Source organism: Mangifera indica, chromosome 10 (assembly GCF_011075055.1).
Source record: "Mangifera indica cultivar Alphonso chromosome 10, CATAS_Mindica_2.1, whole genome shotgun sequence".
NCBI lineage: Eukaryota > Viridiplantae > Streptophyta > Magnoliopsida > Sapindales > Anacardiaceae > Mangifera > Mangifera indica.
The window spans coordinates 2,492,093-2,516,717 of NC_058146.1; the positions used below are offsets into that span (position 1 = coordinate 2,492,093).

At 34.2% G+C, this 24,625-nt stretch overlaps 4 protein-coding genes and 1 non-coding gene across 7 annotated transcripts; all 5 read left to right on the forward strand.

Annotated features, from left to right (window-relative positions):
* The first annotated feature begins 2,747 nt into the window (after window positions 1-2,747).
* Window positions 2,748-5,706, forward strand: LOC123227012 (probable receptor-like serine/threonine-protein kinase At4g34500). Its single transcript, XM_044651615.1, has 7 exons — window positions 2,748-3,471; window positions 3,956-4,060; window positions 4,161-4,283; window positions 4,592-4,762; window positions 4,861-4,990; window positions 5,082-5,291; window positions 5,383-5,706. Exons 1-7 carry the CDS (start codon window positions 2,927-2,929, stop codon window positions 5,518-5,520), a joined length of 1,422 nt encoding a protein of 473 aa, XP_044507550.1. The 5' UTR covers window positions 2,748-2,926; the 3' UTR covers window positions 5,521-5,706.
* Window positions 5,707-8,121: 2,415 nt separating this feature from the next.
* Window positions 8,122-13,711, forward strand: LOC123227216 (cyclase-associated protein 1-like). Its single transcript, XM_044651920.1, has 11 exons — window positions 8,122-8,543; window positions 9,627-9,795; window positions 9,881-9,945; window positions 10,403-10,709; window positions 10,813-10,966; window positions 11,049-11,158; window positions 11,315-11,370; window positions 11,467-11,523; window positions 11,793-11,936; window positions 12,478-12,589; window positions 13,345-13,711. The coding sequence occupies exons 1-10, from the start codon at window positions 8,271-8,273 to the stop codon at window positions 12,562-12,564; spliced, it is 1,422 nt and encodes a 473-aa protein (XP_044507855.1). The 5' UTR covers window positions 8,122-8,270; the 3' UTR covers window positions 12,565-12,589; window positions 13,345-13,711.
* Window positions 13,712-15,522: 1,811 nt separating this feature from the next.
* Window positions 15,523-18,948, forward strand: LOC123227248 (pentatricopeptide repeat-containing protein At3g62890-like). 3 transcript variants are annotated; one of them, XM_044651966.1, is made up of 3 exons: window positions 15,523-18,432; window positions 18,514-18,599; window positions 18,735-18,948. In XM_044651966.1, the coding sequence occupies exon 1, from the start codon at window positions 15,584-15,586 to the stop codon at window positions 17,966-17,968; it is 2,385 nt and encodes a 794-aa protein (XP_044507901.1). In that variant the 5' UTR covers window positions 15,523-15,583; the 3' UTR covers window positions 17,969-18,432; window positions 18,514-18,599; window positions 18,735-18,948. The 3 variants fall into 3 exon arrangements, with proteins under 3 accessions (XP_044507901.1, XP_044507900.1, XP_044507902.1); XM_044651965.1 differs by having other exon boundaries at window positions 18,514-18,562; XM_044651967.1 differs by lacking the exon at window positions 18,514-18,599.
* Window positions 18,949-19,925: 977 nt separating this feature from the next.
* LOC123227295 (glucan endo-1,3-beta-glucosidase 7-like) lies at window positions 19,926-22,962 on the forward strand. The gene is made up of 6 exons (XM_044652037.1): window positions 19,926-20,073; window positions 20,150-20,445; window positions 20,703-21,071; window positions 21,152-21,475; window positions 21,592-21,853; window positions 22,645-22,962. Exons 1-6 carry the CDS (start codon window positions 20,016-20,018, stop codon window positions 22,680-22,682), a joined length of 1,347 nt encoding a protein of 448 aa, XP_044507972.1. The 5' UTR covers window positions 19,926-20,015; the 3' UTR covers window positions 22,683-22,962.
* Window positions 22,963-23,186: 224 nt separating this feature from the next.
* On the forward strand, window positions 23,187-23,258 carry TRNAE-UUC. The gene has a single exon. It is a non-coding gene; the product is annotated as a tRNA-Glu (tRNA).
* The last annotated feature ends 1,367 nt before the right edge of the window (window positions 23,259-24,625 follow it).

Consider the following 24,625-nt stretch of genomic DNA (forward strand, 5'->3'; position numbering starts at 1 on the left):
TCTAGAAGGAAATATTGATTTTTTAAACCTTGAGTAAGAAATTTTTTATTAGATTTTTAAATTTTGGAGGGAATATGATATATTTTTAGTTTTTTAAATATTTTAATAAACAACAATTTTATCTATAATAGTATAAATGAAAGTTAACAAATAGGTAAATATTTAGATTTTTGATAGTTAATAGGTCAAAAGTGGGTTTACATCAAACCTTGGGTGGGATATAGTTATTTGGCCTAATTTTTATAATTTTGCGTACTAAAAATAAGAGAAATTTTGTTATTCCATTTGTCATATTAGGACACATAATTATTTCGTACTCAGGTTTGATGAAATGACATATTTTTATTTTTTAAATCTAAAAAACTAAATTTTCATTCGCATCTTAAAGTCAATAATTTATTTTAATGATCAAATAGTATTTACATTATTTTGCTTATTTCAAATATTATAATATAGAGTTTTAGTGTAGGTGTTATTTTTCAAAATTTATTTGGGATAAATAAATATTTTTCTTATCTTGTTTCGAAAGTATTATATTCACTAAATATATTTTAAAAATATAATTATAGTGTTAACAGTTTTAATATGACCATTATGCCATTAATTTATTGCATTTTTGGGGTATATTTGTTAGTTTTGAAACTACTAAAAGGCATACTGAAATTTAAAAAACCCCTTAAAAACTTCATAATCACTACTAATTTTTTTAAAAATTATAATTTATCCAAAACATATTATTACATCTCATTAATACCTCCATAAATACTTGTACAAGCATTTTTAATTAAAATTAATATAAATTAAAGATATAAAAATTATTTAACAAAATTTTTAGAGTATAATGTTATTTAGTTAGATAATTTTTTTAATAGTTTTATAAATGTATATTAAAATTTTTAAATAAATTTAATAGATGAATAAAATACTGCCTTTTTGGATAAAAATTTCTCAATTTATCAATCTTTGGATGGGTGATAATAATTTGTCACAGGATATTATTATTATCATTATTATGAATTGTGCTCTTAAAGGTGGCAATAGACTGAATCGGATCAATTTTGATATAGTTTACTAAACCTAAAATTTACACAATAATAAGCTTTCCAAGTGGGCTTAAATACGAGAAGTATGAAATCCATGAACCGTTATTTTATATATATATATATATATATATATATATATATATATATATATATATATATATATATATATATATATATAAAAGAGGTTGCATCGGACTCTACAATAGTAGGTCGTCTCATAGACCTTGGCTAAAAACAACCATGGGTCTAACCAGACTTGGTACAATAACAAACCGAATACTTTCCGATCAAGCCAAGCTATTTTCCCCATGCTTCGGATTGGGCTGGCCACTTGACACCTCTACTTGCTCCAATAAAGTTACTAGGTAGTTGAATAAAGTCATATAAACTATCTTCACTTATTATCATTTAACATGATGGCTGATTTAGACATTAATTACATATTAAAGTCTTGTATTAATGGATAGACGAGCAATAATTATCAGTTTCTGAGTTGGGAAATTTTTACCCACTAAAAATTAAATTAAATTGGTAAAAAAATACGCAAGTGAGAAGTGAAAATGAGTATAATATTACTATGGTAATAATCAAATTTGACTTAACTGTAAATTAATTAGGTAGAAAGTTACATTAGACAATCACGTTCAAACACAAGACAAATTGACCGGTTTTGACTATTGAGGTTATTCTTGTTTGTGGATTGATTATTGGTTAAGTAAGGGCTCATAAAAATTTCGGTTGTTGAAACTTGTCATCTTTGCAAACCAACCCCCATCCAATTTTATAATGAGTAAATAATTTTTTCCACCCAAGGTTTGCCCTAAAAACATTTTTTTACCCAAATTAGTATAAATAACACTTTTTCACCTAAAAATAAAAAAAAAACAAACCATATAAAAATAAAATAATAATTTTATCATTCATTAATTCTTAAATAATAATATTTGACCTTTAAAAGGTTAAAAAACTCGTAAATTATTTTTAAAATTTTTTCAAACCTATATATTTTCAAGATACTATTATAAATCTAATAGTTTATAATATAACTTTATAGCCCTAATTAGTTGCATTTGATTCAATTATTTGCAAGTGTAATTGTCACTTTTAAAATTATTTAGGGGTATATTAAAATTTAAAAAAAAAATTAAAAACACCCTAAACTTTTTTGAATTTCCAAAATCTCCATAAAATTTCACAACACTCTTAATATTTTAAAAATTATAATTTGTTTCAAATATATTATTATACATCATTAATAACCTTATCAATAGAAAGGGAGAAAGGAGATGATAAAAGTAAAAAGAAAAATAAATAAGTAGTTTTTATATAATTTTATTATTTAAAAGATTTATTTTTAATTTTTGTTAATTGAAGATTATATTAAAATTTTAAAAAATAAAGTAATAATTTTATTTTATAATACTAGTTTTCTATTGATAGAGTTTTATTTTGGGTAGATAAGTGTTATTTATGCCATATAGAGGTGAAAAACGGTCTTAAGTCAAACCTTGGGGGGGCTCATGCAATTCACTCTTGTTGTAATTACAAAGAAGCTTTGAATGTGAAAAAGACTGCTGCATTTGGTAAACAAATGCTTAATTAATAATACATTAAGTAGCGGCATTTCCGTAATTAGATCCAAAAGCCAACCCAAAGAGTTACGGACTCGACACTTCATTCGTCCACTTCTCTCTTTTGCCTTTTGCTTTGTGTCCGTTGAGACGTTGGAGCTTTTTACTGTGTGTCTCTTCTTTCTTAAAGCATCAAAGCTCTCCATTTCTCCCCCTTTTGTCTCCGCGCTTCAAAGTCATGTCTAAATTTTCCATCAATCAAATGCAATCTGATTACTAAAATCCTCAGAAAATTTCACCTGGCCGGAAACAATGTCAGTATCCGGCGACATCGCCTCCTTCCAAGACAAATTGAGCTCAAAAACATCCATTCTCAGCCTCAAACTCTATGTTCTTATTGTAATTCTCTTAACATGCACGGCTTTACTTTCTTTATTAATCTGTTTATGGTTTTGCTTCGCCAAGAACTCGAGAAAGCAAAAAATGAGAGTCAAACACAGCTCAGGTTCAATCCCATTGGTGTCCAAAGAGATCGTGGAGATCAAAGATCTGGGTCTTAAACAAGAGGGTAAAGTTGGAAAAGAGGGTGAGATTGTTGTTGCCGTTGGAGTGGGGACGAATAAGAAGAATATAAGTGAAGAAGAAGAAGAAGAAGACAGCGATGACGTGTCAGCTAAGACAAGTGACGCGTCGGTGGACATTGGTTGGGGCCGGTGGTATACCTTCCGGGAACTGGAGATTGCGACACGTGGATTCGCGGAGGAGAATGTGATCGGTGAAGGTGGCTATGGAATTGTCTACAGAGGTGTTTTACAAGACGGGTCTGTGGTAGCTGTGAAGAATCTTCTTAACAACAAGTACGTTCAATTAATTCTGTTTGTTTCCAAGGAAAATTTGTTTCCGAGAAAAATTTCTGGTGTTAAAAATCATTAATTACCTCTACACTAGAATTTTTTGACTTTTTAAAAAAAAATTTTATTATCATTGAAGCATCTTTGGTCAAAATAACAGTAGTGGAAATCTTTTTTAATTAATGAATTTTTGCATGTCAGATCCGAGTTATGCGGCAAGTTACAGAATTAAAAAAATTAGATTGTGTCTTGTTTTTAAACATGTTTTTTCGAGCTTTATGATTCAGGAACATGTTTTGACATTTAAGTGTGATGTGTCGGTGTAATTGAAGAACTGTCTTTAACTTTATTTTTTGAAATAAAAATGATTTATTTATTGCAATTGGAAAAGAAAAAATTCCCACCAAATCTATCATGTTTTAGGCAAGTTACACTGCAGAATCTTAACCGGAAAGCCAATTTATATTGTGGTATATTTTTCTGTTTGTAGAGGGCAGGCAGAGAAGGAGTTCAAGGTGGAAGTTGAAGCCATTGGAAAAGTTAGGCATAAGAACTTGGTGTGTTTAATTGGATATTGTGCAGAAGGGACTCAAAGGTATATTTTCCTAGGCATTTTTGTTCATCTAAATGTAAATAGAAAGGAAAAATTTTCAACTCCCATTTAAATTTGTCTGTGGAAAATTCTGGTTCTGTAGGATGCTTGTATATGAATATATCAACAATGGCAATTTGGAGCAATGGCTGCATGGTGATGTCGGCTCCGTTAGCCCTCTCACATGGGATATTCGAATGAAGATCGCCATTGGGACAGCAAAAGGGTAAGTTGTTTCTAGTTCTACTTTTTGTTCAGAAATGTACACTTCTTGGTCACGGCTGCTGACTCCTCGGAACAAAGGGGAGAATGTTTTAATTCTGATAAACTGCCATTGGCTTGTAAAATAGCATGCACATTGTGAAGCTATTCAGTTTAGCATTTGACTGTTTGTGATAATTACTTACCGTGCTTCTTGTGTAAGTAAAAAGGTCTCTTTATGTTCTAATCTTCTGCATAGTTTGTGTTTAATATTTTCTCTTAGAACTTGACATCCTTATTACTGATAAACCCATATGGTTGTTATTCTTACAGGCTTGCCTATTTGCACGAAGGTTTAGAGCCAAAAGTTGTTCACCGTGATGTGAAATCTAGTAACATTCTTCTAGATAAGAGCTGGAACCCAAAAGTATCAGATTTTGGATTAGCCAAGCTCTTGGGATCTGGGGCTAGCTATGTTACTACACGAGTAATGGGAACATTTGGGTTCGTTCTTTCTTGGATCCTTAAAATCAATTTTCTTAAGAGGATTACGCAAAAGTCATTTCTTTAGCATTATATCAGTCACCGTCATTTGGCTGCAGATATGTCTCTCCAGAGTATGCAAGCACTGGCATGCTAAATGAGGGGAGTGATGTGTATAGCTTTGGAGTTTTACTCATGGAAATGATTACAGGAAGGAGCCCAATCGATTATTCAAGACCACCTGGGGAGGTACAGTACATTAACAATTTGCAGTTCTTCATCTTTATCAAACACTGGGTCCCAGTTATAATTCTGTTTATTGTCGATGTTTTGATTTTAGATGAACTTGATTGACTGGTTCAAAGGAATGGTAGCAAGCCGCCGTGGAGAAGAGCTTGTGGATCCTCTAATAGAAGTTCAGCCATCTGCAAGAGTTCTGAAAAAGGCATTGCTTGTTTGTCTCCGTTGTATAGATTTGGATGTGCATAAGCGACCAAAGATGGGACAAATTGTTCATATGCTCGAGGGAGATGACTTTCCTTTTCGTTCTGTAAGTCATGTTATCATAATCTAATGTCTCAGTCTTATTCATACTAATGAACATGTCAATTTCAATGGTCATTTCCTTTTGTGTTCTGCAGGAACACAGATTCCCACGCGAGAAAGATTCTAAACCAGAGAAAGATCCTAATCTGTTGCACGAACCTGTGCTGGACAAAGTTGTACAGCCAGCCAAGCGCACCGGAGGTGGTGATGTTGAGAGGCAAAGATGGAGATGATCCTTGTCAGGCGGAGGAGGGACGGTAGAATAATTTTCTCACACACCTTTGATGTGCGTATATTGTTTTAATTACTTTCTTTCCTTAGCCAATTTTCTGTTACCTTTTGTTGATGAATGGCGGCATTTTACATCAGAACAAGCCTTGTAAATATGCACTTCAATTTCAGTATGTGAAAGTTTATCATTCTGCTTTCTTGCTTGCTGATGATACATACATTATTTCCTAAGCAAGAGGAAGATAAGGAAAACCTTAAGAATTCAGTTAGCACCAAACCTGATGATGTAAGTAAATTTGTTTAACTTTCAGATTGTTGTGGTTACATCAAACGGTTTGTTATAGAAAACTGCAGTAGCAAGCAAAGCTATTGGTCACAGTTAGCAGGAGGGTAACAGTAGTAATTTGATGAGGTGGGTTGGGTGTGGCTGGCCTACAATGTTGGTTTGTGCTTCACCAGCAATTGGATTCAGAAGAATTCTAACTGTGACTTTGTACATGGCTAGGTCACCTCACCTCCTTGATTGCTTAAGTTTCTGTCTTTGTGCGTGCATTAGTGGCCCTGTTCCTGTCTCAGCATGTGCATTCTGTTAGGTAGCATCATCTACTCTGCTTCATGATTATCCCGCATAGTCCGCGGGTCTGACACAGTCTGCAATTTCACAGTTTGGTCTGTCTGGTCTGTTGAACATGTCTAGTTGTGTCTTGTGTTTGCATGAGGCTAATGAAAAAAAAAATCTAAAAAGTTATTTGGTACTAAGTGGACAAATAATTTGTCATTAGCTTATTTTAAAATAATAATAAAATATCATTTAATCATGATTTTAAATTAATAATAAAAAATATTTAATCATATATAGATATCAATCTAAACATTGGCAGCGATATGCACTGTGGTTGTTTCCCCAGAAAAAGGTGAGTCCTATAAAATTCATTTTAATTTCTGAAAAATTAAAAATCAAAAAATGGTGGGACCAGTTTTTCCCCTTTTTCTCCTTTTTCTCCCTCCATCTCTTTTCTTTTTCCTTCTCCTTCTCTCTTTTTCCTCCTTACATCTTTTTCTCCTTCTTTCCTTTTTCTATTTTCTTCCCTTTCTTCTCTATCTCTTCCTTGCTTTTCTTTCATTCTCTTCGTCCACTCGCCTTTTGGAGGCCCAAATGGCCAAGCAGCAGCTACATTGCGGCTGCCCTATCTAGAGCAACAGTGGTTGTTTAACCAAGTTTGACTACCACCACTACTCTACATTGGCCAGCCATGATTTGGCCAGCAGACGACAGCCAGATTACAGTTAAGAGGAAGTGAAGAAAAGAAATGAAGATAAAAAAGAAAGAAAGAAAACACTGAAATAATTAATATATTATTTTATAATTAATTTAAAATTATTTAATCATATATTATTATTTATATTTATATTTGTATATATTATTTGTAGACATAATTTTTAATTTTTTATTGTATCTTAAATAGATGAATAATACTGCATGTAAAACAAAAATTTATAAACTTTTTGTTTATAATTTGATGTAATAACATCTAATTGAGTAATTTTGAAGTGAAAAAAATAAATAATTATATTATTTAATCATAAGGTAACACCCTAAAATGTACATAAATTTTTGGATAATTTATTTGTACATAATTTTATTCTAAATTCATGTTTATACACAAAAATTTATATAATTTATTTTTTAGTTTATTCTAAATTCGTTGCTTTCAAGGAACATAAATAAGATTCATTATTTTAGTGTCAACTTCTAAAATGGGTTTCGGATGATCTAGTTTCGAACCAAAATATTGGGTCGAATTCAGACATCGTCGGCCCAATATTAAACATCGGAGGGAGAGACGACACCGGGAGGGAGAGAGATCGGCCATCGTTGGCCGAAAATTCACTGGCGAAATTGGAAACCCTAGGTAGGGGGAAAAATATCAAATTTCAAAACTTAATTTTAGACGAAATTGTTAGTTTTTCAAATTAAGGGGATAAAATGATATAAATATTAAATATTATTGTTAAATAATGATTTTACCCTTAATCTTAACTTAATTTTTGAGGGTAGGTGTTAGTTTTCCAAACCATAGGTGAGTGTTTGGGTTTTTGAAAGTTGGTGGATGGGAATTTGGAAATTTACTATACCTTGGGTGGGAATAAGTCTTTTGGCCTTTTTTAAAAATCAGTTTTAATTGTCTATATTTTATTAAAACTAATTTAACATTTATTTATAGACTATAGTTTAAAATTGTTTAATATAATAATATGATTTTGATTGGTAAATTAGTCAGTTGATAAAAAATCGAAGGGCAATTTTGTAATTGCCGCGGTCAAATATGCTCAACTTCCAAATCTAGCTACTAGCGGACAAAACCAACAGCACAGCAGGGGTGTATATTATAGTTTTCGAACTTAGTAGGGGCTGAGAGTTCTTCAAGTTTCAGGGGTGAATTTGAAAAATTCTTCATCAAAATTTCTTAAAACTTTCTTTAATTCGTTTATTCTAATCAGTCAAGAATGGCCAAGAGCATCGCTCCAGCCGACACGTGTCCGTCGTCACACTTGCTTAAACTCACCTTCTCTTTGCCAAATCCGCGCCAACAAAAATGCAGTGCTCCTCTCTTCACATTGGGCGTAAAGAAAACACAACAAAACATTCTCATTTCTCTTCTCCGCATGAATAAGCAGCCACTAATACACACATTATCCGATTTGTTGTAGATAGAGTTGACAGTTTGGGCTTGGCTTGGGCTTCGAGGCCATGGAGGAGCAGTTGATAGCGCGTCTGGAAATGGCGGTGGCCAGGCTAGAGGGCCTGTCGCTGTCGTCACGTGGTGATGTAGAGATTGGTGTTGGTTATGACTTGGCTGTGGATCCATCGATTGTGGCTTTTGATGATATGATGGGACAGTATTTCGTTAGAGTTTCAACAGCTGCCGAGAAAATCGGAGATCAGGTTCTTGATGCCACGAAGATTCTTGAAGAAGCTTTTACTGTGCAGAAGGAGCTCCTTATGGAGATCAAACAAACTCAGGTTTTCGTAATTTGAAAGGACCCTGTTGTATTGTATGTCATAGTAGTCAAATTGTATATCATATTGTGTATCAAAAATCTAATATTACGTACATCATATATTACTATTTTTAAAAAATAAAATAATAAAAAAATATAATTAATACGTCGTTATTTTAAAATTTTTTACAAATACTATTAAAAATTAAAAATTTTATATATATATTTTTATTATATCATCATTTTTTTTTTAAATATTTCAATTCATATTTATAATATATATCGTACTATATGATATATATATATATATATATATATATATATGTATTATATATATTATAATATACTTTATGATATGTATGATTTTTTTATCTTTATCATATTATAAGATACATATTACATATCGCATATCGTAAGATACTAATAACTATGAATTATACTATAAATGTTATTAATTTTGCTAGTGGATTCGGATATGGTTTTTGTATTGAGTTTGATTACATTTTTTATCTATTTTATTTGTACTTTGTGAAATGTTGGAGTTTTGGATTGAACGTGATTGCATGATTCGATAATTGGAAATTCAATGTTTCTGGAAACTTTGTGTTTATACTTGGATTGAATTTTATAGGTTTGAACTGAAATATTTAATGTGTTACTCTTAGTTAACTTTTTAGATACTAACGTGGATTGGACATGTAGCGAATGAGTCGTCTGGCTTTATAGGGTTGATTTTCACTGTAAAAATGTTTCTTGATTTCATAAAATTCTTGCTTGGAAGCCGAAAGGGCAGTAGCCAAGGCGCTACAAAAATTTAAAAAAATGTTACTGAAGTTAAAATTGAAAGGAATTAGTAGTTTTTTTACATGTCTTTTCACCTGGCGACTGTTATCTTCTGGGTTCCTCTGGTTTGAATTTTAGAAATATAGTGTGGCAATAATTTTCTAGAGAATTTCTGAGATAATATTTGACAATAGAGTATAAGATTTGGTATAAAGAATCAGCTTTAGGGTCAACTTTTGATTACTGTCCTATTTCCAGTGATTGATAATGAGAGCGAATGATGATGTTGAATGGGTTCTGACGTTCTGTTATGATTTCATAGAAACCTGACCCTGCTGGATTGGCTGAATTTCTTAAACCATTGAACGAAGTGGTTATGAAAGCAAGTAAAATGACAGAAGGGAGGCGGTCTGATTTCTTTAACCACGTAAAGACTGTTGCTGATAGTCTTTCAGCTTTGGCTTGGATTGCTTATACAGGCAAAGACTGTGGTAAGACGCATTTCTCGACTTGTTTCATATTTTGATTTCAAGCTTACTTTTCTGCTGTTTGACTTTAATATGCTTACTGTTTAAGGTATGAGCATGCCTATTGCTCATGTGGAAGAAAGTTGGCAAATGGCTGAATTTTACAGCAACAAGGTACTATCCATATTTCTAGTGTTTCAGATTGGAGAACTGCCTTTTGGCATATATGATTTCTTTTACTTTCCAATTGATTACAAAGGATGGGCAAATGCTTTAGAAGCATAACAAGGATGCTGATTTGTGAAACTTCCTTTTTGAACTTTTTTTCAATTATTATACTAGAATATGTATGTGCTGAAATTTCAATGAGCATTGCTTTAATTTAATAAATTTTCTGATTAAGAAAATAAATAAATATAAAGGAAAGGAACTATGTGGAGTTGTTTTGATTTGATGATGGCCCAGTTATTTTGGTTTTTCTATTTGCTACTTCCATTGTGTCATGACAATTTACTTATTATAGTTTAAACTATACTTTTCCTCACACATTATCCATTTACAGTTATATGGTAATTTTTTGGCAAAATAATTTCGTTTGTTTGGTGTTGACGTTTTACATCACGATACTCAGATTCTTGTGGAGTACAAAATTAAAGACCCAAATCATGTTGAGTGGGCCAAAGCTGTGAAGGAGTTGTATTTGCCTGGTTTGAGGGATTATGTTAAGAGTCATTATCCTTTGGGGCCTGTGTGGAATGCTACAGGAAAAAAAGCGGCTTCTGCTCCACCAAAAGCTCCAACACCTGGTGCTCCTGCTCCGCCACCTCCTCCACAGACCTCTCTCCTCAGTTCTGAGTCTTCTCAGGCATCTTCGTCATGCCCCAACGAAGGGATGGCTGCTGTTTTTCGAGAAATTAGTTCAAAGCCTGTTACTGCAGGTAGTTCTCTATCTCTTTCTCCCCTCATCCTCCCAGCTTCTCTCTTTGTTGTATATTGATACGTTAAGTAGCTGATATGTGATCTATTTTAATTTCTACCTAGGCCTGAGAAAAGTCACTGATGATATGAAGACCAAAAATCGGGGAGATAGAACTGGTATTGTTGCTGCTGCTGCTGGTGGAAAAGAAGTTCACACTGCTTCACCTTCGGTCTCTAAAGTAGGACCTCCCAAACTAGAGCTTCAAATGGGTCGTAAGTGAGTATGCATAATACATAGTGTGGGTTGCTGTTACGTAAGAAGTTGATGCTAGTATGTAACTATCGTGCCTTTTTCACAGGTGGGTTGTTGAGAATCAAATTGGAAGAAAGGACTTACTTATTGATGACTGTGATGCAAAACAATCTGTGTACCTTTTTGGGTGCAAAGACTCTGTTTTGCAGATTCAAGGTAATTATTATTAATTAATTTGCTGGATTTTTCTTGCAGTATGTAATTACATGAATTACTAGTCCTACCAATCATTGCTGAGAATTTTGTATTTTCACCTTGTGTATGCAAATTTAGAAACTGACAACCGACTTACTATCATTCTAAATTTTGCAGCAAAAGTCAACAATATTACAATTGACAAATGCACGAAGATGGGAGTTTTATTCAGTGTGAGTTTGGAATATATTGGAAGTATTAAGAATCAATAAGGTTTCTGATTTATAAAACATTGTATCTTATTCTATGTTATTGTTCTGGATAAATAGGATGTTGTAGCTGCTTGTGAGATAGTAAATTGCAATGGTGTTGAGTTGCAATGTCAGGTATAAGTTCCTTTCCTCTAAAATATGATGAAAGCATATACAGAAATTTGTGAAGTTAAATCATCTGGTCAAATAAAAAAAAGAAGTGATGTCTGATTGAATTTCGATAAGTTATTCTCTTAGATTTTTTCTGTATGTGCTTTCCTTTTTAATGTTTTCTAATCATATATACTCTCTTGAAAATCATTGTTTGACTTAGAAAATGAAGCGCAGTTCAGGGGGGGTTATTGGTTGATTTGAGTTGTGTCTATTTTTTTGTGCGTATCTAGGGTTCAGCTCCTACAATTTCAGTGGACAATACGTCCGGTTGCCAGATATATTTAAGCAAAGATTCTTTGGGGGCATCCATAATGACAGCCAAGTCAAGTGAAATCAATGTTATGATTCCCGGTGCTAAGCCTGAAGATGATTGGGTAAGCTTCTGCCTTGCTGTTAAAATATAATCTTAACAGTGATCAATTCCTATACAGAAATATCTTTACTTCTGCGGCTGCAACATATACTAAATCTAATTAGGGCCTGATCAAATTGGTTGTTTTCTTCAAAATGTGTAGATTAAATTGCCATTGCGACCTCTAATAAAATTGTCATATGCTGATTTATAGGAAATATAGGTTTATTTCTCGACTCCAACAATAGAGTTTAAATTGTTCAAGACCATATTTATACCTACTCCCCTTCTCTTGTATAAATTAATGTGGGTTTAATCCATCTTTTTCCTTTCTTCCCCAACTTCCTTATCCTTTTGAGCCTCTTCTTTTCCCCCATATTTTCATTCCAAATTTTGGTCCTCATCAACCCTAATTGTAAAATTTGTCGGGTATGTTATAAAAATTATCATTTGAGTTTTTTAAACTTAATACATGGAGGTATCACAGATGCATAATAGATTATTGAATGAGTATGTTCAAATGGTTCCTTGACTATATTGTTCATCATGTCTTTTTGTTGTAGGGGGAGCATCCTCTGCCACAACAGTTTGCCCATGTATACAAGGATGGCCAGTTTGAATCAACTCCGGTCTCCCACTCTGGAGGCTAGTGGAGACTTTCAGCTGCAGATATAGGTCTAATTCTTTTATTTAATTCATTTCCTTGGACAGTTGACAGTGCCTTCGATTATTTTTCCCTTGATTTGTTTGCTGTCTATATAATTGGGACAAGTTCATCATTTATTTATTGGTTATGCATTTGCTTATCTTTGGTTTAAAAAAAAAAGAAAACCACTGGAAATTTCTTCCAGATATTTTTTGAATTGTCTGCTTATGGAAGACTGGCTTGCCGTAAGGTTTTTGCTATGTATTTGTTTATTGGTTTGTTTATCTTTGCTCTTTCAAATCAGTAATCTGTGCAAACAAGATTAAGAATAGAACTGTATAGTTTACATGGAAACAAAACCATATAGTGTGAGACAATTTTCGATCCATATATTCTTTTTTGTTTAGATCTTAAGCACATATCTAGTCAACATTCCCAGCAAAATTAAGAGCAATCACTAAAACTTTTTACCCATTTGGATGAAACTGGAACCAGAATCATTTCTCAGAACAAAATTTGAGTACTTGATAAATTTAGGGTACAGCAGTTATAGAGTAGCACAGAAGTTTAAGAAGAAAAAAAAATTCCATAATCAGCAAACTCCAGTTTTTGTTCTCATGTTGGATGACTGGTTAACTTTTTGATATAAAAACTGTATTTTCTTATGAACAAAGGTTTAGAAATATTGAAATGAGGTGTGAATCTGCTCCTATCTCTTTGTACTTTTTGTTGTTTTTTATTCTGTATTGTGGGACTATGCTAATTATTTCTTTTGTTTCCTAAGTTTGGATGCTTCCCTTTGGGTCATTGCAACTCTTGCTCAAACTAACCAGCCAAAATGGTGGGAAAATAATGCTCAAAATATGATTGACATTCATTCTACTCAAGAAATTTTGAGAGATAAATTAGTCATTGATGAATTCTATAGATCGATGTTTGAACTATTGAAGTGTGAAATTCACTTTTAGTTTAATTGATTCATTTCCTAGATAAGTTTTATATCAAACTTATATTGGAGGTAAGAAATTTGAACATGAAATTGTTGTTTAAAAAAAATGAGCAAGGCTTGATCGAGCTCCAGTTTGGTTCAAGTTCAGTGCTACAGTGACAAACTTAATCAAGTGGAGCTCGAGCTTGCTCTACTTTGGCGAGCTCAAGTGTTTATCCAAAGCAAAGCTTGTCAGCTCCAGCCCAAGACTCACTTGGGTTTGTATCCTCTATTTGCTCTTCATCTTTCCCAATTCCCAGCAATCAATTCATAATTGAAAAAACATAATTATGGGTAATATTATTTACTTCTTATTATATTTTCCCAGTTCAGTGTTATCAAATGGTCTGTAAATTTATCCTGCACCCTCTTTGAACATTTCCTCAAAACTTTCTTAAATTTTAACTGAAATCTTCTAACTAAAAATTGTGACTAATTCCTGAGATACTATCTCACTAAATATAGTCATTTACATTATCTTCGTTTTGAATAAAAACCGATAAATAAGATTGTTTATATTTTAAATAAATAATACTACAAATACATATTTTAAATTATTTAGTTAATAATAAATGGAAACATCTTATAGACGGTTAAATTTGTCAATTCTTTTTACTCTAGATACTAGGGTTTAAAAATTAGAATGAATTAATCAATCAGACCAACACCTATAAGAAAAAATAAAAATGGTTTGTTAAAATATAATTGTAAAAGTTAGATTATACTAGATTGAAATCTAATAGTTCAAAACTTAGGGTAATCTTAGTTGTTGATATCAACAAAAAAAAAAAATTTATTGTTGAAACTTGAACCAAACCTCGTCACTTTAGAATATATATGTCATACAATTAAGCTTATTTTTACATTAAAATAATTAATTATGTAAATTTATTTTTAATATAATTTTAACATTTATTTAAATAGTAATCAATTCTACCATTTGTTGAATCAAACTGTCCACTTCATCACCTCAACATCCGGTCCAAGTGTGAAAACATTGCTAAATACAAAGATTTGTTGAGTTAGACTTTGTCTTTACTTACAAAATTGTGTATAACAAGAATTTTGGGCCAACAACCTTTAAGGCTCCAGCCCGCATCCAAAGTTTATGGATTTTTTTTAGGCCGAACAACTATGTCCCACCCAAGGTTTGACGTTTTCTCAAAAGTCCCCCCTTTAACTATAGAAACACCAAATACCCACCCATGGCCGGTTAGATTTAACAAAACCCTAACGCCTAAAAATTTTATCTCTTTTTGCCCCCCTAAACTTTAAAAACTAAAATTTTCCCTCAGCCTAAGTTTTAAAAAATAGCAGTTTCACCCTAGGGTTTGGTTTTGAAATCTCCGGCGACCGTTCCGGCTCCATTGTCGATGGCCTCTCCCTCCCGAAGCAGCCTCTCCTTCCGGTGAATGTTTTCCTCCCATTTGGAGGCTCGATCGGCGTCGGCTTCGCCTTGGGAGACGAAGAACTTCGTCAGGAAAGACGAAGTTCTTCGTCTCCCAAGGCGAAGCCGACGCCGATCGAGCCTCCAAATGGGAGGAAAACATTCACCGGAAGGAGAGGCTGCTTCGGGAGGGAGAGGCCATCGACAATGGAGCCGGAACGGTCGCCGGAGATTTCAAAACCAAACCCTAGGGTGAAACTGCTATTTTTTAAAACTTAGGCTGAGGGAAAATTTTAGTTTTTAAAGTTTAGGGGGGCAAAATTAGATTCTATTTTAGTTTATTTTTAATATTATAGCAAAAATGACAATTTTACCCTTACCACCGTTAGGGTTTTATTAAATCTATCCGGCCATGGGTGGGTATTTGATGTTTTCATAGTTAAAGGGGGAACTTTTGAGAAAACGTCAAACCTTGGGTGGGACATAGTCGTTTGGCCTTTTTTTTATGATAAACAAAAGTTTTGAGTGGATCGTGTAAAGTTAAGAAATATGAGATCTTCTTTCATAAATCTCATCAGATTTTTCCCTTTTTTCTTTTTTTATTCCACGACGGCGATTTACAGGCTTCTCCAATGAAATCGCCACCCAATGTCATTAACAACAAAACTGGCCCGTCTCTCTTCTCCAACAAAATCATCACTCAATGGGAAACCCATCTTCAGACCAACCATAAACCTCTCAATCTTAGAGAGCCATTTGCCAAAATGTCAAAATTTAAAACTATTCACTCAGATTCTCTCTCAAATGATTCTTACTGGCTTTATTACAGACACCTTTGCTGCAAGTAGGCTTTTCAAATACTCCACTGACTTAGACATCGATTACTCTATTAAAATCTTTAGTTACGTTCAAAATCCAAATGGGTTCATTTTTAACACCATGATGAGAGCATTTATTCAGAGAAACTTTCCTCAAAAAGCCCTTTTTTTGTACAAACTTATGCTGAATGACAATGTGGGTGTTGATAATTATACTTACCCACTTCTTGTTCAAGCTAGTGCATTACGTTTATCAGTTTTTGAAGGGAAGTTGATTCATGATCACGTTGTGAAAGTGGGTTTCGATTCAGATGTGTATGTTAATAATACATTGATAAATATGTATGGTGTTTGTGGAAATATTAGTGATGCACGTAAACTCTTTGATGTAAGTCCTGTGTTGGACTTGGTTTCATGGAATTCTATCTTGGCAGGTTATGTTAACGCGGGAAATGTAGAGGAGGCAAAGTTTATTTATGATAAGATGCCTGAAAGGAACATAATTGCTTCAAATTCAATGATTGTGTTGTTTGGTAGAAGAGGCTATGTGAGTGAGGCTTGTAGGTTGTTTAATCAAATGCCTAAGAAAGATTTGGTTTCATGGAGTGCGATGATTTCTTGTTATGAGCAGAATGAGATGTACGAGGAGGCTTTGGTTATGTTCATGACAATGAATGATCATAAAGATATGGTGGATGAGGTTGTGGTTGTTAGCATTCTTTCTGCCTGTGCACATTTAATGGATGCGAAGACAGGGAAATCGATCCATAGTTTATCTGTGAAGATTGGAATTGAATCTTATGTTAATCTTCAAAATGCATTGATTCACATGTATTCAAGTTGTGGGGAAATAATTTCGGCTGAGAAATTGTTCCATGCAGGTTACAGTTTGGACTTGGTATCTTGGAATTCTATGATATCAGGGTACTGGAAATGTGGCTCAATTGAAAAGGCTAGAGCTTTATTTGACATCATGACTGAAAAGGATATTGTGTCTTGGAGTGCAATGATTTCTGGCTATGCTCAAAACGACCACTTTTCTGAGACCTTGGCATTGTTCCAGGAGATGCAACTTTATGGGATTCAGCCTGATGAGACCACTTTGGTGAGTGTCATCTCAGCTTGCACCCACTTGGCTGCCCTTGACCAGGGCAGGTGGATTCATGCATATATAAGGAAGAATGGACTGAAGATTAATGTCATTCTGGGTACCACCCTTATAGACATGTACATGAAACTTGGGTGTGTGGAAAGTGCATTGGAGGTTTTCCACGGGATGGAAGAAAAGGGGGTTTCTACTTGGAATGCTCTCATCCTTGGCTTTGCGATGAATGGCTCGGTGGACAAGTCACTTTACACGTTTTCAGAGATGAAGAAAAGCAGTGTAGTGCCAAATGAGATAACATTTATGGGGGTTCTTGGGGCTTGTCGACACATGGGCTTAGTAGATGAAGGGCACCGCCATTTTAATTCCATGATTCAAGAGTACAGTATAGAACCCAATATTAAGCACTATGGATGCATGGTTGATCTTCTAGGGCGTGCAGGTATGCTCAAAGAAGCAGAGAAACTCATTGAGACTATGCCCATGTCACCAGATGTTGCTACTTGGGGTGCTTTGCTTGCGGCATGTAAGAAACATGGTAACCATGAAATGGGGGAGAGGATAGGAAGAAAGCTTGTTGAACTTCAACCTGATCATGATGGGTTCCATGTATTACTGTCCAACATACATGCATCAAAAGGTAATTGGGATCATGTTCTTGAGGTGAGGGGGATGATGATGCAACGTGGAGTGGTGAAAGTCCCAGGCTGCAGCATGATTGAAGCAAATGGAATAGTTCATGAATTCCTGGCTGGCGATAAGACACACCCACAGATGAATGAGATTGAGGATATGTTAGATGAAATGTCAAAGAGATTAAAGATTGAAGGTTATGCACCAAATACACATGAAGTTTCACTTGACATTGATGAAGAAGAGAAGGAATCCACTCTATTTAGACATAGTGAGAAGCTTGCGATTGCCTTTGGGCTTATAAGTATAATTCCACCAACACCAATACGGATAGTCAAGAATCTGCGAATTTGTAATGATTGTCACACTGCGGCAAAGTTCATTTCCAAAGCTTTTGATCGTGAAATTGTGGTAAGGGATCGTCATCGTTTTCACCACTTTAAGGAGGGTTCTTGTTCGTGCCTGGATTATTGGTAGCAGATTATCATGCTCAGGCAAATCGATTTAATTACTTTGTTGATGAGATCACCTGCAGAACTTGTCTAGTTCACCAATGTGAATTATGTATTCTGTTCAGTTCAGTTGTGCAACGGGTCTGCCCGACATGGCATTGATAGGATACCCTGCCTTCGAGCAAAGCTTAATTGTAGCAACAAAGAGCTCAGTCAGTGAGGATTTATGCGGCTACTTGTGTTGAGAAGTGAAGGCAGGCAGTAGTTACAACGTGCCATGTTAAAGGACAATTTGGAGGTAAAGCCACTGAATTGTGGAAATTTTCAATGGAAAATCACTGTAAATTTTTATTTCACAAAGAGGCCAGTTTTCCTCAAACTCATTACTGTGCTGGACTTCAAGCATGGGGTTTATATACCCTATTTATTTCCATGCATGGCACTGGTTTGGAAGATACCAAAGTTCAGAAGGTGCCACCAAGCATCCAGGTACATGAGCCCTTTCTATTATCAACTAAATATACGTCATGTTACTGCTTGAAAATAAATCCGTGCCATTTTGTTATGTAGGGTTTTGAGCCAGACTCCTTTATCCAAAGATTGCTTAAGCAAACATGTGGTAAATTGATAAGAGCTTTAAAGAACACATTTCAATGGTTAGGATTGTTTTATTATATTGGTATAACATGCCCAGTACAAATGTAGTTCCTCCAAGCAGATTTGCCTAGATTTTTCTAAAGTTGTGTCCATTTCTGTTTGCTAATTGAATTAGACTTCTGTTTGATCTGCAGGTTGTCATTTAGCTGAGGTGATTATCTGTAGGAGAAAAGTTCTCCAATCAGTGTCTATCCTGTATACCGGTGATTGTCGTTGTGTGATGTATCTGACATTGTAATAGTACTTGAAACAATACCTGCGGTGGGGTCCACCATTCTAGGCTATTAATTTGTACTTCGTTTTGTGTCATTGTACTCAACAAAAGATATTTGCTGTGCATTTCTTGTATGCTATCCTGCACTAATACTGAAAGATTCTGCCTACCCTATAGCCCTAGTTTTAAAATCTCAAGTGATTTGTCATTGTTTTAGAAGTATTAGCAGATTATGTGATTGGGTGTCTTTTGCTTTGGCTTTCTTGCTGAGAGGAGACGGGAAAATAGGGAAGAATTTTTATGTTATTCAATCAAAACAATATTATAAAGAATAGGAAAATGCATGGAAAATGATATACTGAATTTGATCCCTTGTCTGTGTGTTGGGTTTCTCTAGGGAAGTAGCAAGCTTCATAAAGCTGTGTTAAAATCTCTTTTTCCTTTTAGGCTCTCCTTTGTGTTGCGGCATAGGTGAAGAGAGACCTTATGTTCCCCCTTGTGCTTGACAGATGAGAGAGTCACATATCCTAATTCCACTCCTGCTTTTGTCTTTTTCCTTTTTAGACCCTTAATATCTCTTTTGGGTTGATTGTAGGAGAGACCTTGCAAGGTCTCTGATCTGATGGCTCAGTGTAATTGTGAGTTTGTTGACGGTCGGGTGTTTGACACATGTTGAAAAAACGTAATGATGATCACATTGGATCTGGGGATAAACATTTTTGTCACGTGTTTTTAATTCTAAAACAGATCAATTTATATAAATGAATTTTTACAGTTAATTTATATATTAAAAAATACTTTAAAAAAAATAAACTACTCTGAACCGATTTAGAGCACACTTTTTTGGATGGTGCAAGTGCAACCAAAATCTATATACCGCCCGCGACTTCTTTCGCAGTACTGCACAGCCACGTGGGAGAAAGTGACCGCCCGTCTTCTTTTTCGCTTTTCTAATAACATGATGCATAATCCAAAAACCATGGTAGCTTGAGTACTACGACTTTGAAATTTGATTCTATTCCCATTTTACCCTTCTGCTTTCATAATTTCCACCATGTGGTGGAAATGTGAAAAGACAATTTAATCCTTCCAGCTCCACGAGGTAGTTGAATTTCGTTAAGAACCTGCCACTCTAAAAACTCTTACCGTTAGTATTTCTCTCTTTGTTTACATTTGACACTCACTCTCACTTTCATCTCCCATGGCTACTTTCACTCTGTTCTTCTCTCTCCTTCTCCTCCAAGCTCTTCCTTTCTCAAGTATACTTAATTACTCTCTACTTCTGCTTAAAGTCTTGAATTTGTCTAATAATTTGTTCCATGGTGTTTTGTGTAGGTTCGCAGTCGTTTATTGGAGTGAATTATGGGCAAGTAGCTGATAATTTGCCGCCACCGGAAGCTACGGTCAAGCTTCTAAAATCGACGTCCATACAGAAAGTCAGGCTGTACGGAGCCGATCCAGCAATCATTAAAGCACTGGCTAATACCGGAATCGATATTGTCATCGGCGCTGCTAATGAAGATATTCCAGTTTTGGCTTCTGATCCTAACGCCGCCGCTCAGTGGGTGAACACAAACGTCTTGCCTTTCTACCCTGCCAGCAAAATCATCCTTATAAACGTCGGAAATGAGGTCACAATTTAGAATCTTTTGATCATGATGGAATGTCTTCAAGCAGAAAATGGGAAACAAAGTTTGCATAAAAAAGCTAGCTTTGAGAAAGTGAAAGTTTACGCTTAGACTTTTCTCCAAAATTCAAAATATGTTTCGATTAACGAAAATGTTTTTATTTTAAAAAAAAAGGGGAGTAGTTTTTGTTTTCATCTTATTATTTTTGCTTGTTTTCTGGTGAACTCAATTTAATATGAACCAGTGATGATTTTTGTCAGGTAATGATCTCCAATAACGAAAACCTCATCATCCAGCTCCTCCCAGCGATGCAAAATGTGCAAAACGCCCTCAACTCTGCCTCACTCGGCGGCAAAATCAAGGTCTCAACCGTGCATGCACTGTCCGTGTTGAGTCAGTCAGACCCGCCATCTTCCGGGTTGTTCAACCCGAGTCTCCAAGGCGTGATGAAGGGGTTATTGCAGTTTCTGAAGGATCACGGATCCCCTTTTACCATCAACCCGTATCCTTTCTTTGCGTACCGGGGCGATCCGAGACCCGAAACTCTTGCGTTCTGTCTATTCCAACCTAATGCCGGTCGGGTTGACAGCGGAACCGGCATCAAGTACATGAACATGTTTGATTCTCAGGTGAGTTCAAAAAATACGTTAATCTTCACACTGCTAAATTGTACTGAAGTGACTGAAATATTTCTAAATTATGTATACAGGTTGATGCTGTACACTCTGCTTTGAATGCAATTGGATTCAGGGACCTTGAAATTGTTGTTGCAGAAACAGGTTGGCCTTACTATGGAGACCCCGATGAAGTTGGCCCTAGTGTCGAAAATGCCAAAGCTTATAATGGGAACTTGATTTCTCACCTTAGATCAATGGTTGGGACTCCATTGATGCCTGGAAAATCTGTAGATACTTACATTTTTGCTCTTTATGATGAGGATTTGAAACCTGGGCCTTCCTCCGAACGTGCATTCGGACTCTTTAAACCTGACCTTACTGTAACATATGATGCTGGTCTTTCCAAGAATAGCCAGGTCAGACTTTGAGCCAGGAATTTATTGAAGAAAAATTGAAAATTCTACATTACACTTGCTTTCTTTGTTTGATTTCTTTTATGGGGTTGTTAATATAATTTTCTGTTTGTCATTAGACTCCATCTACACCGAAAACAGTAACAGGTTGGTGTGTGCCCAAGGCTGGTGTCGTTGTTGCTCAATTGCAGGCAAGTTTAGACTATGCCTGTAGCCAAGGCATTGATTGCAGTGCTATTCAAGCAGGAGGTGCCTGTTTTGAACCAAATACTCTAGCATCGCATGCTGCTTATGCCATGAATCTTTACTACCAGAATTCTGATAAAAAGCCATGGAACTGTGATTTCTCACAAACAGCTACACTCACATCCCAAAATCCCAGTAAGTTTTTTTCTAATCTTCAGTTGTACTTTTCAGCTTTTGTCACACTTGTTAGATGCTGAAAGTTAGCCATACAATTGTTTGTATAAAGCCAATAGAGCATAAATGAGCAATTATTCTAAAGGTGTGAACAAGGAGCCATCTTTATGGTGGGGAAAAGAGGAAGTAGAAACCTTACAGAAAAATATTAATACTCTCTCAGTCGTTACTGGATTATCGTCCCCACTCTGTATAATTAGCTCTAAATGCCTACCAGCTTTTGATTACTGTAGCCATCTTCTTCTCTTCATACGTTTATTGTCCCTAAAGCCATAAACTTGAAGTGCCATAACCTTTAGCTTTCATATTGTTGATAAGCACACTTAAAAAACTAGCTGATGAAATTATAAAATCCAAAGTTATATAAAATTCATGCCAGAAACTTATAGTTTTCAATATAGGATCCAATTCTCATACCCTGCACATAAGATCTTAATATACTATCATACTCTGCAGTCTCAACGCTAAAGCATGTTGACTGTGTGCTAACTCTCTGCTACTCATAAGTAAATATTGCAATGTCATATTACCACACATCGTACGATTATAACTGAAAAATGTGATAGTAACTTTGATATCAAATAATATAAATTTTGGAAGAACCACACTTTAAAAGTTGGCTTTTGAAATTGGAGAGTTCAAAATCATATAAACTTACATTAAAAACTCATACTTTTTAATGTAAGATCTAACTTTCTTACTTTACACTTGAGATTCTAACATTATGTAAATAAATGGTTTTGTGATTTTAGGTTACAGTGGCTGCAATTATCCTGGTGGGAGTACCTGAAAACTCTTGGAGAAGAAATTCCCAGACTGACAAATATAATAAAGGGCTTTGGGTGAATCTTGTGGTTGGTAATTATAGCTTTAATTGTAAAAGCCTTGTGCTTTATTTAAGCGTAGATTGCAGAAAGTTGATGATGGGGAATAAAGTGTAACTAAGTGGAATAAATCCTTTGCATGCTTAATTTAGAAATCTTCAATTACAATAATGTGATTTGTAAGAATCTTGGAACTCTGTAGGTGTTTTATTTATTTATCATATGCTCAACCGCAGAACTTCTGCATACTGTAACTTGCAACGGACGCATCTGATCTGACGTGTAAATTATTGGGGTGCTGCTTTGGGAGTGATTTAGGCCCTCCCTCTTTCAAATAGTCCAAAGTTTGAATAAAATAAAATGATTTTATTTCATTTACTGTTGGATTGTGATGGCGTCATCAAATTGTCTGGAATTGTGGGACTACAATAATGTATTTTAAAATTCAAAAAGGCAAAAAGCTTGAGCGATCCGTTGTCGTCCAGCGGTTAGGATATCTGGCTTTCACCCAGGAGACCCGGGTTCGATTCCCAGCAACGGAATGTTTTTCAATTTTTTTTTTTCATATTTTACATTATTATTGATTTTCAATCTTTGAAAATAATTATTTCACATAGTTTTCCGTTTTCAAAACTCATGATTTTTCACTTTCTAAAATTTTACATAAGTTTTCACTTTTATTATTTGTTTTTGAATATTTTGCATGAGTTTTTCTATCTTTTAAATATTTTACAAGGTTTATTTTTTTGTGATGGTTTTTATCTAATTTTTAAATGCTCTACAACATCTTTTAAAATTTTTTACACAAATTTTATTTACTTATGGTTATTTATTTAAAATTTAAATGTATTCAAATGATTACTATTTTAAAAATACTTTACAAGATACGTAATTTACTTATAGTTGTTTTAAAGATGTTTCAGACCAATTCAAACAGAGGAATCAAATTTAGATCTATAATTTACTATACTTCCATTTATAAAATTGACATGTTATGCCAACAAATATGTATATGTCCTAATTTATTTTCGAAATTTTATATTTTACAAATGAGTTGTATATATTTTTCTCATTCTTATATTTATTTATTGTATTTTATACCTGAGTTTTATTAATTTTAAAATTTAGGGATAATTTTTTATTTTTAGTTTTGCCCTACAATTTAATTGTCTTCACCATTTTAAAGTTGTTAAACTTAAAAGGCTGAGAGACTTATCCCCACCTAAGGTATAGTGAAATCTTAAACTCTCATCCTCAAACTTTCAAAAATCCAAACAAATTTTTATTAAAAATTTTAATTAAAATTAGGGATAAAACCATCATTTATTAAAAAATTTAAAATTTTATCACATTTTCCTCTTCAAGTTTAAAATATATACAATTTTCCTCCAACCTAAAATTTAAAAACTAACAAGTATCCCCTAAAATTTGTTCCTCTTCTCTTTGATGTTGATTCACCGTCTTCGGTGGTTGATCGTCCTCCCTTCCACCTTATTTCTCTCTCCGGTCACTCTCCCTTCCCTCTCCAACTGAGATGAAAACCATTCATCTTCATTTCGATTGAAGACGATCAAAGAGGAAAAGAAGAGTGATCAGAGGGAGAGATAAAACAACAAGGAGGATGCCCAACAATCGGAGAAGACAAATTGACGTCGGAGAGAAGAGGAACAAACTCTAAGGGATATTTGTCAATTTTAAAACTTTGAGTTAAAAGAGAAATTGTAAAATTTCTAAACCTAGAAAAAAAAATATAATAAAACTTAAATATTTTAATAAATAACAGATTTCTCTTTAATCTTAAATAAAAATATTAATAAAAATTTATTTATAAATAAATATTTAATTTTTTTAAAATGAAAAAATAAAAGTTTGAGATTCCATTATAACTATAGTGGGAATAAGTCTTCTG